Source organism: Cynoglossus semilaevis, chromosome 16, assembly GCF_000523025.1.
Source record: "Cynoglossus semilaevis isolate Cse_v1.0 chromosome 16, Cse_v1.0, whole genome shotgun sequence".
In the NCBI taxonomy this organism is placed as follows: domain Eukaryota; kingdom Metazoa; phylum Chordata; class Actinopteri; order Pleuronectiformes; family Cynoglossidae; genus Cynoglossus; species Cynoglossus semilaevis.
Genome location: NC_024322.1, coordinates 16,850,737 through 16,865,740, shown reverse-complemented (window position 1 = coordinate 16,865,740; position 15,004 = coordinate 16,850,737). Strand labels below are relative to the sequence as shown.

At 40.9% G+C, this 15,004-nt stretch overlaps 2 protein-coding genes across 2 annotated transcripts in view; both read left to right on the top strand.

Annotated features, from left to right (window-relative positions):
* Window positions 1-189: 189 nt before the first annotated feature.
* Window positions 190-3,032, top strand: cxcr1 (chemokine (C-X-C motif) receptor 1). Its single transcript, XM_025063924.1, has 2 exons — window positions 190-307; window positions 1,004-3,032. The coding sequence occupies exons 1-2, from the start codon at window positions 301-303 to the stop codon at window positions 2,080-2,082; spliced, it is 1,086 nt and encodes a 361-aa protein (XP_024919692.1). The 5' UTR covers window positions 190-300; the 3' UTR covers window positions 2,083-3,032.
* A 937-nt stretch (window positions 3,033-3,969) lies between these two features.
* LOC103392451 (striated muscle preferentially expressed protein kinase-like) overlaps window positions 3,970-15,004 on the top strand; it is a 24,714-nt gene continuing 13,679 nt past the window's right edge. The window contains 10 exon segments of the mRNA XM_025063805.1: window positions 3,970-5,674; window positions 10,460-10,546; window positions 10,635-10,701; window positions 10,803-12,337; window positions 12,474-12,617; window positions 12,714-12,896; window positions 13,604-13,770; window positions 13,915-14,003; window positions 14,316-14,491; window positions 14,650-14,966. Of these exon segments, the coding sequence (XP_024919573.1) occupies window positions 5,257-5,674; window positions 10,460-10,546; window positions 10,635-10,701; window positions 10,803-12,337; window positions 12,474-12,617; window positions 12,714-12,896; window positions 13,604-13,770; window positions 13,915-14,003; window positions 14,316-14,491; window positions 14,650-14,966 (3,183 nt within the window). The 5' untranslated portion in view covers window positions 3,970-5,256.

The following is a 15,004-nucleotide window of genomic DNA, read 5'->3' as shown; positions in this document are numbered from 1 at the left end:
TGTATATATGTGTATGTATGTATATATGTATATATGTGTATGTATATATATATATATATATATACATATATGTATATACAAATATATAGACTATGATTCAGATTTTTTCCACTGTATATATATTTTTTTAATATACTGACTCGTCTGTATTAAAACAGATGTGTACATTTGTCCCTTGTTGATGAGGAGAACAGGAAAGTGAAGCCACTGTCAGTCTGATGTAGGAGGAGCTGGAGAGCATTACATAGGCTGTTGCCTGACTCCTCTATGTCATAGTCAGCGTCTGACAAGATCACAACCATGACGGGTGAGTACTTTCATTTCTGCAATCAAATACACACACATATTTAATATTACACACACACATATATATATATATATGTTTATTTAATTCATTTGAGTTTTCACTATTTAAATGATCACACTTTGTCATTGATGAGTTGCTGGTTTGACTCTGACATGACTGAGGTGTGTTGGCCATGAACCAAAAACTGTGTGTTAATTGGTGTTAATCACTGAAGTGATCGTGAACAGATAGAAATACAGAGAGGAATTTAACTCCGGGCATTGGTTCTAAAACTATGTTGCACTTACCTCTGGTTTTGTTTTGACTCTTCTTCTTAGTCGTGTGTGTGGTTATGTGCTTCCAGTTAGAGTTAGGTGAGTAGTTGAAATACACTGAATTGAAGTCAGGGCTTCTAATTGAAGTACCTGTTGCAGTTTTACTTCTTGGTTGTTAATTAGCCCCACAGTATCAATAGGAAGAAATATATTCTGTGGGTTTTTAATGTTTAAACTGCTGCTACTTGGAGAGAGAAATATTATTGTGATACACAGGATAAGAAGTTTGAGAACCACTGCCCTACAGGCTAAAAAGGGTACTGAAACATATATACACAGTATAGTAACCTTCATGTATTATAATAACGCAGTACTATAGATGTGTTTTATCTTCTCTGGTGAATGACAAGTGTGGTTTGGGGTTTTTATTTTTTATTCTTAGATTCAAACTCTTCTTCGTTCTTCCTGGACTTCAACATGTTTTATGAGGAGCTCAACTTCAGCTCATATAATAACTGCGAGTACGAGGTAAACCCCGACACACAAGCCTGTGACTTCCTGTCCCTCCCGGGCGCAGCCATGGTTGCGGTCAGCACTTTCTACGCCATTGTTTTTCTCTTGGCCATACCTGGTAATCTGGTGGTGGGGCTGGTGATTGGCCTCACCAAGCACTCGCTGCCCCCCTCTGACCTCTACCTACTCCACCTGGCAGTCGCCGACCTCCTGCTTGCTGTCACACTCCCCTTCTCTGCCGTCTCTGTTTCATGGGGCTGGGTGTTTGGGGATGCAATGTGCAAAATTCTCACCATCCTCCAAGAGCTGAGCTTCTACTCCAGCATTCTCTTCCTGACTTGCATCAGCATGGATCGTTACATCGTGATTGTCCGCGCAATGGACGTGCGCAAGACAAACCGCCAGCTGCTCAGCTGGGGAGTTTGTGCTCTTGTCTGGAGCGTTGGAATCCTGCTGTCTCTGCCCGGCCTCTACTATTCTGCCTTCATTCCTCTCCACTCCAATCTAACCGTGTGTTCAGAACTATACAGCACCAACACTGCGGATGAGTGGCGCCTGGCCACCAGAATCCTCAGGCATGGTTTAGGTTTTGTGATTCCCCTGGCCATCATGTTGCCCTGTTATGGTGTGACCATCAAACGCCTGCTCCTCATCCGTGGTGGATTTCAGCGCCAACGGGCCATGAGAGTGATCGTGGTGGTGGTGGTGGTCTTTCTGCTTTGCTGGACGCCGTACCACATCACTTTGATGACAGATTCCTTCTTCAGAACAAAGGTTATTCCCTACCGGTGCCCCGCAAGGATGGCGGTGGATAAGGCCTTGTTTGTCACCCAGGCGCTGGGTCTACTTCACAGCTGTGTCAACCCAATTCTGTACGCCTTTGTGGGAGAGAAGTTCAGAAGGAGGCTGCTGCAGATCATGAGGAAGGTCGGCTTCATAGAGAGAGCATCGGTGACCAGATCTAGCAGATCTTCTATGTCATCGGAAATCACTTCCGCCATCATGTGAGAACAACACAGGGACTGAGTCGTCTGTGTTTTAGACACAGTGATCTGAGCAAAGAAAGGTACAGTTCATTCAGAAAGGACAGCTTTCCTGACTTATCTTCATATCTTAGCGCAACATAAAAACACACAGTTGTGACAAGAGCAGCAATGAATTTGAGACTGAAGACAACATGTCAGAGTTGGTGTTAAACAGAGCACAGAGAGGGGTTCATGACGATGCTTCACACATACAAGAGGTTTTTGTTGAGAGCAGTTTCTTAATCTGTAGATAAATGGATTTATAGTAGAATGTACCGGTAAAACATGGTATCACTGTTAAAAATAATAAATACTAGGACTTTTTCATGAAGTACTTTTTTTTAAGAGGAATTCACCTTGGTTTTGCATACAAAGAAATGTTGCTCAAAGTGATGCTGCAATTTTTAAGGGTATTATGAAATGTACAAAATTTTCTCTTATTTGAATCTAAACTCTGTAGAATTCTGGAGGATGTTTCTGACCCCAGGTCCCCAGGTTTTCCGTTCTATTTTTGTGTGAAAAAGGTTTCAGTTTTTGTGTAAAGAAATCACACATAACTATATCGACACCTGTTGTTTAATCTGTTCTCGGTTCCTGTTTGTTTAAAAATGTGATATTTGCTGGAGGGAGAGGTGGTATTGTATTGTAATGGCAGCGTTGAAAAAGCACTGAATCTTATAATAAACGTTTCCTAATATTTTGTAATATTCTGACTACATTTCACTTTATATGATTTTAATTGTTTTTTACATTTCCAGTCCAGGGTCTCTCTAGACCATTCTCCTGCAGCCTGGTTATGCTGTGGCAAATACATTTATTTTTAGTGTTCATATTCATTTTAACGCAACGTTTAGACTTTTCAAAGTTTCAGAAATGTGTTTCATTATACAGTGTTTTTAGTGACTTTTGACAAATAAAATGGTGTAAATAACAGTTTTATTCTGAGTTGTTTTTTTATATATTAAAAGAATATTATTACTTTCGAAAGGTATTATGTTTATTACGCAACAGAGATAAACTCTAGATACAAAATCTGCTCAAATACGCCTTCTTTTTAAAAAAACAAATTTGCATATGATATGAAGAATGACACATTTATTTTAATTTAATATAATTTTTTGTCGACAATTTTCTTGAAAGATTTTCAGTAAAAACGGCGCTGCCTATCGACTAAAATAACTATAAAGAGTCAAAAGTCTCTAACGGTCATATACATGTCATATACACTGCGGTGGAAATAGAAGGACGACGTCCAATGGGAGATGGCTGTAGGGCGGGACATAAAACTGAGGTCCAATCATAGCGCAGGTCTGGCAGGTGGAGGTTAGAAGAAGAGAACGGGAATAATCTGGACAATTTGTGACGTAGCGTAAAGAAAACATGTCCCGTAGGACGGATATATGGAACCATTTCAGTTTAAAACGTAGTGAGAATGAGAGACACCGTGAGCCGCGAGGAACGACGAACGATGTGATTAAAGAACGTAACAAATTTGTGTTACAACAACTACTTTGTACTTGTGTTGTCTACAAACATGTCATCCTGAGATTCACGCAAAGGTAAGCAGGCCAAGGCATTCATAGATGGTTTTCCGGTAATCGTTATTACCCATGATACATCGCGTCGTCGGCCATGATGTTTAATAAAAGACACGAACAGGTACACGTAAACAATCAATAATGACAACAAAAGACAAGAATATTAAATCGCTGGAGGGAGATCAGACGAAGTTGTTGTTTAGATATTCATTAGACATTATTACAAAAGCAAGATACATGGACATGTTGAAAATATTCGATGGAAAAGACACGTTTTACTATTAATTAGATTATACTTTTTTTCCAAAATCACAAAAAAAATCTGTATTTTTTTTCATTAAAAAATAGTTTAATTGTCATGTATATAGAAAATACTGATAATGATATGGACTATGGTCAGCTGAGGATTTACATTTACATTGGTTATGTATGCAAAGTACATTTTGATATTCTTTAATTTTATTGACATTGAACATATGAATTAAATAAAAGTATAATGTACTTACCTGAAATAAAGTGTTCAGAACAGACTTTGTAATGCCTTTTGCCTGGATGTGGTTTGAAATTAGCGCAGTTAACACGTGAAAGCCATAGCATCCTTCTATCTGTCGAAATATCCTCCGTCAGCTTACCTTGGTGACAGATCACTTGGTATGGTATGTCAAAAACTTTATATTACGATCTCCGTTCCCAGATCGGTTGGTACAACCCCTCTAAATTGATCTTTAAAATTGAGACACTTCATACTAAACCATTCTTTTCTAGAACCAATATCACCAAGATACAATTTTTTTATTATTATTTTTTTGAACTACAAAGGTATCTGACCCACACTCACACATACTCTCTCTATGCCAAATGTTGCACCATCTCACATGTTCTACTGACCTCAGGTTGGCTAAAAATGTCCTGGGGGTGGGAGCCTAGCTCTGAGTGGGCAGACAGTTTGCCACGCAGCTGTCATTGTAAGGTCCACTGGGCTGTGATTGCCATTTCCCCCTTCGGATTCACTGGTATAGGGTGGGTGTCCAATAGTGGGGGGGCTCAGCTCATGGGACAAGGAGGAGGGGTGACTATGCAACTTGCCGGACAAGACCTGAGGATTGTATTCAGTCAAAGGCCAGACTAAAAGACATGTAAGGGGCACTTGGGCAGTAAACGAAGAAAAGGGAGGATTAACAGGATTCTGCTGGTGGCATGATACGGGAAGATGGTGGTGAGAGGCTAAAAAAACCACAGAACACCAAGGATAGGGAGGGAAGAGCCGAGTCTTTACTTCCAAGTCAAGGGATCTATCAGTGCAACGTGATCTAGTAAGTCTTGCCCTAAAAATACCTTTCGGCAGCACAGAGGAATCCATCTCTATCAACTGACTTACCTGGTAATCATCAGTTTTGGGTTTTTTTTTTTCTGGCAGCTCTGGTTCATAGAGTAGTCATGAAGGCTTACAAAGGCAGATGTGCTTGTGCGTGATTAGAATTAAAAAAAAGGACTAATAACTATTACTTAAATCAGAGGCGCTGAGAATATGTTAGCATTAATGTCAGCCAGAGCTTTAGACACAGACATTTGAAGTACAGTTACAGAACAAATTGGGGGTTTTGGCAAAGTTAGTCATAATGAGGAAATCAGAGGTGCAAGTGAACCTGAGAAAAGGGCCAGATGAAGCAGTGGCCCCTGGAAGCCCAATTATCCCTCCAAAGCGCTCCAGAGGAAACCTAGAGCAAGTTGTCCCAGAGCCTCGAGGACCGGGTTACCCCAACCCGTCGGCACCAGTTTTTGTACGGAAAATGAGAAACGCTGCCGTAGGGACAGGCTGTGACATTCGTCTGAAGGTGACAGTGGCTGGAGACCCGCAACCCTCCCTGTACTGGTACCACAATGATGACCTGCTCAACATGGAGAACCAGGAATATGGGGGACTCTGGATAAGAGACTGCAAACCAAGTGATGCCGGACTCTACACCTGCATTGCCAATAATCACCTGGGAGAGGCTCGGAGCAGCGCTGTCCTCGCTGTCTTGGATTTGGGAGAAGGTAAGACATGGAAAGGAATCTTATTCATAAACTTCTGTAGCTTCTGTACAGTCCTGTTGTAGCTAACGTTTGCTGTGGTGTCTCTAACAGGACTGTTGTAGCTAACGTTAGCTCTGTTGGCACAGAAAAGTTGTACGATGAGGTGATACTGTAGACTTGATGTTACTGTAGACTTGTGCAACATCTTACCTAAACTGCCGTTAAGCAAAACTTTATTTTATGTAAATTACTGCTATTCAATGGGCAGGAGTATGTTACTGTTGTGCCATAAATCAGAGACCAAAAAAGTATGAGGAATGGTTTGTAGTTTGTTAATATAAAAAAAAAAAACACCTGCCTGGTAAAATAGTTATTCCGATTTTTTATTAATATATTTTTTTTTCAACCAGGGGCTACTCTGTTACACAAATGGAAATTACCCTTAATGCCTATGTTGCTGTTAAATGCATTATTTTAAAGTGTGGTACCTGGAATTTTTTGAACTGCCCCATTTCCTGTTTCTGTTTTACAAATACTGAAATGAGTCAGTTTCACTTTAAAGGTGTTATGTCATTCTTAGTTGTTGTTTTTTTTAACTTTTGCACAATTCAAACGAGGTGAACAGATCAAACCTACTACTAGATTTCATTTATTCAAGAAGTATATGATCCATAAGTTTAAAAAAATCTTGCTGGACAAACTATTGTCCTGCAAAATATGACTATATTCTATTATTGGAGTTAATTCAAGGACATTTCAAGATCATTTAAGTGAGGTTTGCATAATTTTATTTATTTTTTGCATACTACTGCATAAAAATAATTAGCATTGTTTCGTTGGTTTTGGTGCGGTGTATGAAATTGATTAATTTTAGAGAGAGTTGCTCAGGCTCATAGGTACCATACAACCAGGCTGTGATATATTTTATATATAGATATATATATATGTGTGTATATATATGTGTATATATATGTATATATATGTGTATGTATATATATATATATATATAATATATGTATATATGTGTATATATATTGCTATTCTATTATAGAAAATTTGACATTCATAAAACGGGTATAAATTCAACTCAACAGCTGCTATAACAACCTTAGCTCTGTGTGCTGACATGAAAGTGTGCATGACTAGAATCTTACTCTTCTAGTGGAAATTACATTTTCTCGGTACCAAAGTGTGGTAGCAGGCATTGGCATAATATTTTCTTATCTATCTATCTATTTACATATCTTGGTTGTTTGTTTTTGTCTGCATGCACGGTGCTCAGAAGATTCAGGAGATTTTTTCACTCCATCTTCCTCCATCCTCTACTTGTTGTATGTTGTATTTATGTATTAATTCAATTGTGATTTTAGACAACAGCAGTCAGAATGTTCCATCTGCTGAGGTGTTGGCAAATGTCAGTGCTGTCTTAAATTGTGTAAGGAAAAGTACTTGTTTAAAGGAAATGTAGAGAACCTAAAGCTCATTTTAACAACATTAACTGTCTTGCTGTAAATATTGGAGTCTGGCTGTCTTGCTTATGTGAGGCTTGAACCAGTTGTTCGCAACCCAGATGTTGACTAAAAAAAATGTCTGAGACAAGGTGTATAAGAAGGGAGTCTTTGTCAAAATCATTTGGCCTTCTTTAACTCGGTGAGAGTCTGAGTTATATAAACAGTTGTTTAAAACTTTTAGCAATTTTTATGCTAAATGTTAGCCCAGGGTGGGTTCTGTTCTGTTCTGATCTCAGTTAGTGATCTACAGCTGTCCCATCACTCAGTCACTCATACTGGGCCTGGGCCCGTTCCTCTCTCTCTCTCTGTCTCTCTCTCTCTCTCTACCTCTTTGAAACAGTCTCTTTCTCTCTCACCTCCCACGCCCACCATCTCACCCCAGTTATTTATACAGTGGAATGTGCCAGGCCTTAGATTTTTCTGATGGTAGCAGGCCGGTGTCCTGTTTCCCAGAAAGACATCACTGCTAATTTTAGCCAGGCTGTGGCTGCCTGATTTTGTCCGTCCACTAATACGAGAAGGAGAAGAATTTGTATTTGAAACAAATCCACAGCATTCTGAAGCCCATGTAGGTTGACACGGTCCAGGATTAGATGTACTAGTCCACAGTCATTTAGATTGATTAGTCTCTGCGTCTATATTGACTTTGAGCTGTTTTGATTTGAGTCAAATTTACTCTGTGATGTCTAGGTATAAATCTCCTCTTATTGGTCGCTTTCTCTCCATCGGAGGTAGGGCTGGATTGATACAGTGTGAGGTGAAACTCTGAATGACATATGAGCGTGATTTGACGGACATCAATCACAGCACCGTGACGACAACCTGCCCTAGTTTCGTTTAAGATATGTGACATAACATCAAGTGTCCATACAGATTGGATTCATATCAATGGGTAGCAATTCCTGCCTCGCAGACAGAGAGTCCTAGGTTTGATTCCCAGAGGGATGGTGTCTCCTGTGTCAGAAGCAAAGACTGAAGCTTTGACTGAAATTTAGAAACAAGCAAATCAATCAAGTTGAACGTCATTATGAACGTTGTTAAGCCTGTTCTACTGACGGGACTTTAACAGAGACGGTCTGTTTGTTAGAATAAGTTGAACGTCATAATGAACACCTTTAAGCCCGTTCTACCGACGTGGCTTTAACAGAGACGGTCTGTTTGTTAGACCGTTAGAAGCCGTCACAGAGTGTGACCGTGGCTTCATTCCAGTGTGTTTGGATCGTCTCCACAGTGTTGTCTTGCTCTTGGACCGTGAGTAAGGCTGAACAGGTGGAGCAGTGGTTACACAGTGGAAATCCCCTGTTCCACCGTGTTGCTTTAGTAAGCATAAACACATTTATACCATCTTTAAAGTGACTTACATGTAAGAGGCAATGATTCAATCATTAAATTATTGTGTGTTTATGCACGTTAAGGTGTCTGCCTAAAAAATGGGTAAATCCACATGAAAACAGGGAAAAGGAACGTGGGTTTGGAATCTTCACTAATTAGGCTAATCTATATGTTGATCTGAGGATAGAACTGCTGTCATGCTGTTCTGACCAGACACAGTTAACTAATCAGTCAACTAATTTCAATAGTCAGTTTATTTATATATGGCTGTGTATTGTCAAGAATCTGGAGATACGATATCTATCATAATACAGGGGCAACGATACAATGTATTGCAATACACTGTGATACTGTAGGCACGGTGATATATTGAGGTTGTTCAATTTAATTGTAGGAAAACTGTCCAGCAGTTGTGAGAATCATTTTCAGACCTGGGCTCCTCTAATGTCATTGTACAACATCAGACATCATTAGCAGTTTCAATGACAGAATTGCTGAATGACCATTCAGAATGGAGAGCAGATCGTGTTTCTGTGTCACGCGTGTGATCAGGCAATCATCTCTCGTTTGATCCAGCAATTCAAAGGAATCAGCCTGGTGCCTGTGGCTGCTGCAGTAATCATCTGTTTCTCTGCCAACAGCACCACCAGCCTGGTGCACCAGCTGGGGGGAAAAAAACAGAAACGAAAACACGGGAATAGAAAAGGAAAACAATAAAATAATATTATGCAAAGCTGTGGAACGCAGTCTTAAAAAAGCTGGATCACTCCCCCGTTGTTGTTTTTTTTTTTTTTTTTTCTACCTATCAGCGTGCACTTCCTGTAGGTGTAACACAGCAGGGAGAGTTGCTCCCAATGTCGCTGGCAATTGTGTGGACGGGGGGGAGGGGGGGACGGGATTGTGGGAGGACTTCCTTCGTGTGTATGATGTGCATTCAAAAGACGTTTCCAGCAGCGGCTGGAGGTCTATGCTGTGTGATTATTTCTCCAGAGCAGATTCTCTCCCTGCTGCTGAGGCTCTGAGCTGCAACTTGTTACATAACGGAGGTGCCTTTCTTTCTTTGCCTTCTTTTTTTCCCCTCTCCATGTGACTGAGGAGACTTCATCTGCATGTTTGCACTGTACCACCCGGTCGGACCATTCACAGCCAAGGCGTGTGTAATATGCTGCTGTCGTGGTAGAGAATAACCTGATTTAGATGTGTAGTAATGGCTCGGATCCCCCGCTGTATTCTGGGGAATACCCTGCTGCTGAGTGTAGACGAAGACAAAAGAGGTTGGTCGGGGATATGCCAAAAAGCACGAAAACAAAAATCCAAAGACAGAATCAGGCAAGTATGTTTCAGCTGTCCTGCATTTCATACGGCAAACAGGGACAATACAATATATTTTAGATGTATAGAAAAAATCAAATGGCTCTTTTGAATCAACACTGTGGGTGGGATACACTGAAGATCTGAGTAGATGAGGCTGTTTTCTCAGTTCAGCCATAAGTGAGAGGAGAACCAGAACACAGTGTTGTGTGGGATGTGGCCAACAGACACCAGCGTCAAAGCTCTGCTTGTTGTTGCTTTGTACAAACTTCAAACAATCAACACAGGAGTGTCGAATAACGTCAAATGCATGTGGAGTTAGGAGATGTTTCCATAATAACATTAAGAATAATAATATTATTAATAATAATACATTAAATATATTCGTAAATATTTAACTAACATTTATTCTATTTGTTTTATTACTAGGATAGTCCTAATTTTTGGCCCAATAAATATACAACATTTAGCTGTAATTTAATTTTTGTTTTATTCTGTGGTATTTTATCATAAGAGATAAACTGTCATCATAGTCTTAAACTTCAAGATTCATTCTTTTATGTGCATTTAACTACAATATAAACTTAAACTTCAAGATTCATTCTTTTATGATCGTTATTGATATTTTTTATATCTTTATGCGTTCTTTTAGATTCCGAAACAACAGAGGATGAAGGTGAAGAAAACTTTGAGACCAAAGAAGATGGCGGAGATTTTGAGGACCAGGCTTTGCACACAGGTATATATAGTATCGTCATTAGAGTCAAACCTATTACAAATACCGGACTGGTAAACTGTTGCCAACTCATTTGATATTTAATATGTAGTGATGGAAAAAAATGCAGACGATGATAATAAACCATGTGGACAACAGGATCACTTGGATGCAGTCAGGTAAGAACATGACACATGACATCGTAAAAAATAATAATGTTTATTTCCTCATTGTACTTTTTATGCATTTCTTTTCTTTATTTATTAAAATGCAACATCAGGAATCAGTCTGAGGACTTTTCAAGAAAATCTCCAGCTCAAGCCCTTCCACCTCCGTCCCCAAGGCTTGTCAAATGTCCTTCCACCTCACCAATGCAAAATCGTTCTGGTTCAACCACACCCACTAGTTTACGAAAAAAAGTAGCTGTGCCAACTGAGTACCAAGACACCGTTCCTGGGGAGTTTGAAGAAAAGGTAAAGCAACCAAAGTCTGTATCTCAAATTACTACTCAGGACTCTCGTCCACAGACTCCATCGAGTGAGTGCTCCCGTAAAGAATTTACCCTCAGACCATCCCCAAAGCTCACCAGGGCGAGCTCAAAGATCTTCGAGAAGGTCCGTGGTTTAGAAGAGCGAAGGAAAAGCCTTGATATTCCGGAAGGTTCTTGCTCGGGTAGATCCTGGGCGGGGTTCAATCGTGCTGGATCTGTGGATTCTGACGATGGGGGTAGTCGTTTGGGAATCTCTCGGGAAAGTTCAAGGGAGGATCTACGAGAGGCTCTGAAAGAGGACGCTGCTGAGAGGAGATCAATGTTTAGACAAAGAGCTGCGTCCCTTGAGGAGAAACCGCGCTACTCTCAAAAAGTCCAGGACATTGAGAACAAGTTTGCAGAAGAACTCCAACGCATAAAAAAACTGGTTGGGAAACCTCATATGAAGAAATCTTTTTCCACTGAACAGCTAACTCTACGGGGCAAGCAGCGGCAGCCTTTCAGAAAAATTGAACCAATCCCTCCGCAAGTCCTTCAAAAACTCCAAGAAAGAGAACAAGCGCAGAGGGCCAAGGAGCAAAGAGAAAAAGACCCAAGTCCGCGTTCACTGCAAGACCACCAGCGGCAGCAGGAAGAGCATAAATCCCAACCTCAGACCACCGGCACCACAACGGTGACGGTCAGTAGATTTGGAGAAGTTGCAGGCCCACCAGAGTCAATGCAGTTGTCGGACCTACCAGGACAACGGTTTGTGAGAGAACTGAGTAGAGTCAGTCCTGTCACGGAAATCATTCAGAGATCGCCGTCGCCAGCGCTGTATAATCAACAGAGGGAGGATGGACCAGGTAGAACCACTGCAGAGATGACTTTTCGAAAAATTGAAAAAAGGCCACCAAGCCCTCTGGTACAAAGAGTGTCTAGAGGACAGGAACCCACACATATTCAGGACTCGGTTTTGCAAAAGGATGAAAGTTCAGGGAGGAAAACGCCAATAGAAGTAACGCTGAGGAAATTAGAAAACAGGCCTGAAAGTCCGCTGGTACAGAAGAGAATTCTTATAGTTCCAGATCCTCCACCTCAACCTCCTCCAAAAGCCCCGAGGTTATCAGCAGCCATGCCCACAGAGGAGAAAATGGAAGTGGAGCTATCGAAACCCACCGCCAAGATCACCATCCCTACGATAATTGTAGAGGATGAAAAAATGGAAGTGGACGTGCCTGAAAAACCAAGTGAGCTGCAGAAAACAACCACGGTTTCCAAAGAAGGACAGCAACAGAAGACCAGAGGAAAAAAACGGCGCCCACGACCCATGTCACCGGAACTAGGTTTGATTTTCATCCATTTTTACCAACATTTTGTATTTTCTCATTCTCCATTACATTTTAAAACAGATTAGAGAATTCAGTCATCTCATAAAAAAAAAAATCAAAATCTCATGTTTGTATTGTTTTCACTGCACAGATTCTTCCGACGACTCTTACGTGTCTGCAGAAGAGGACCCAATAGAATTCCCCGTATTTGAGTTTCCGCTCCACGACACCACTGCATCGGCCGGAGCAGATGTACTCCTGAAATGTATCATTGCTGGAGCCCCGACCCCTGAAGGTAAACAAGTCCATTTAATGTTTCCACAAATGGAGTCAAGCTATTATGAAAGGTTTGGTTTTATATTCTTTATATTCTTTCTTTTCTTTGTTTCAGTGACCTGGACAAAAGACAACAAGAGTGTCACCGGTGTGGCAAATTACACAGTCAAAGTAGAGGGTGAAAGGCACAGTCTGTTGATCAAATCAGCCAAGACGACGGATGGAGGCAAATACTGTGTCACTGCTGTGAATCAGGTGGGCAAGGCATCCAGCAGTGCCACCCTCACCGTTAAAGCAGGTAAGTTTGACTCCTGTCATATCACTCACAGCCTCTTGGTATAGCTTGAGCGCAAGGGCGCCATCTGCTGGATGCAGGCGATTCTGTAAACCCTTATTAAAAAAAAAACAATTACAATTTTTAAGCAACTCTGATACTGAAACAATGGGTTTTTTTTTTTACTCAACAGTACTAACCATGGCGCCTCCTTTGGTTGTTCCTCATTTCTCACCCTAATGCAAATTGCATCAATTGCCTCTTGCTGTCGCCTCTTGGCAGGGTGGTTTTTATAAAATGAGAATCCATTATCAACTGACTAACACATATATACACAGTATAAACTGAAGGCCCGTCCTAAAGTCTAAAAATGAGTCTGAAACACACAAGTATTGTGGTTCAGCAAATCGGTTTTCCCTCACACTTGTCTTTATCTCTGTGAGCAAATGTGCGTGCTGTGTATTCCAGCTGAAGAAGCTCACTTATAGTTGCCATGGCAACACAAAGGTGAAACTGAAGCTATAAATTGCCTACTGAGTCCCCGCTCACTTTATATCAACCGTTGTTTGGACATATTACGTCTTGACTTAGATTCTAATTATGTTGAAAAGGTCAAAGAGTTTAAAAGGTATTCTTGTCATTATGTCATAATTTGTGGGGGAAAAAATTAAGGCATAATTTAAGAGTCACACAAATCACAAGCTTTTTTCTTTTTTTCTTTTTTTTTGCAGCGTCTGTTCAGGAGCCCAGAGGAATCCTGGGTGTTCCTCGGGACATCAGCAGCCCGATAACATCCGATGAGGAATATCTGAGTCCACTGGAGGAGGGCATTGATTTTGGAGGAGTGGAGACAAAGTCCACTATTCCTGCACACTTTAGGAAACCTCCAGTTTTTCTGGTGAGTCTTGGCTGCCCAACCACTGCTTTAAATCATTATAATATTATTATTTCTTCAGTACTTCTAATAAAGGTTAACTGTTTTAAAGCAATAGCTGTAAAAAGGGTCAATGTGAATCACTAACTTGTTTTTCATCTTAAATAGTCAACAGTGAGTGATCAAGGCGTCATTGAAGGTCAGGAGGTCACCATGTCTGTTCGAATAAGTGGACAACCCAAACCCATGCTCTATTGGTAGGTTTGTCAAATGTCTGCAGCCAATGGAGTGTGACTGTTCCAGGATCACGATCCCTGAGCAAACAAGCTTGTCTGCGTCTGCATGGTTGATCGAGAATTTTTATGTCCCAAACGCATCTGTTAACCCTGTTAGATGTTCTGCATATAATGAACTGACTGTAGGGGGCAGCATTGTCCTGCTAGGCTAAGCTGGAGGCAGATGATGGAGGCAGAATTGTAATTAGTAATGAGATATTAATTATATTAATTTATATGAATACTTGTTTACCTCAGGTTTATGATTCGTACCTTGGTTTCACCCATGTGTAGGCTGAGGGACAGAGTCACCGTAAAAACCGGGCCACGCCATGTCGTGCGTGAGAAAGTAGACGGAACATTTGAGATGACGATCAAGTCTGCTGTGAGGTCGGACTCTGGCGTTTACACCTGTAAGATCATCAATGAATATGGAACGACGCAGTGTAAAGCCAAGCTGGAGGTCAAAGGTAGGTGGTTTTAACAGACATTTCATGTTGTTTCTCATATATAAGAAAAAAACAAAACATTTTTTTGACATCACTGATGAGTATAAAAAAAAACATTTTTTTGACATCACTGATGAGAATAAAGTGTAAACTGAAATGTTCTCTGTGTGTGAAAACAGCTGCACCATTTGAGCCAGGCCTCGCCGTCATCCGTCCGGTCAAAGACATCACAGCCAAGGCTGGGGAGACGGTCCTGTTTGAGTGTCACGTCCTTGGACCAAAAGACACGGATGTGGACTGGATGGCAGACGGAAAACTCATCCAGCCCGCGCTGCTCAACTGCAAGATGCACTTTGACGGTCGAAGATGTCGACTGCTGCTGAACTCGGTGCACGAGGACGACAGCGGGACGTACATGTGCAAGATCAGCACGGCCAAAGGTGGGAGTCAAGGACGCGTGGTGACCGCATTTGTCCAGAAAGATCTTATACTTATTCAATTTTTCATTGTTTCTTCTCCTCAGAGGAAGTGACT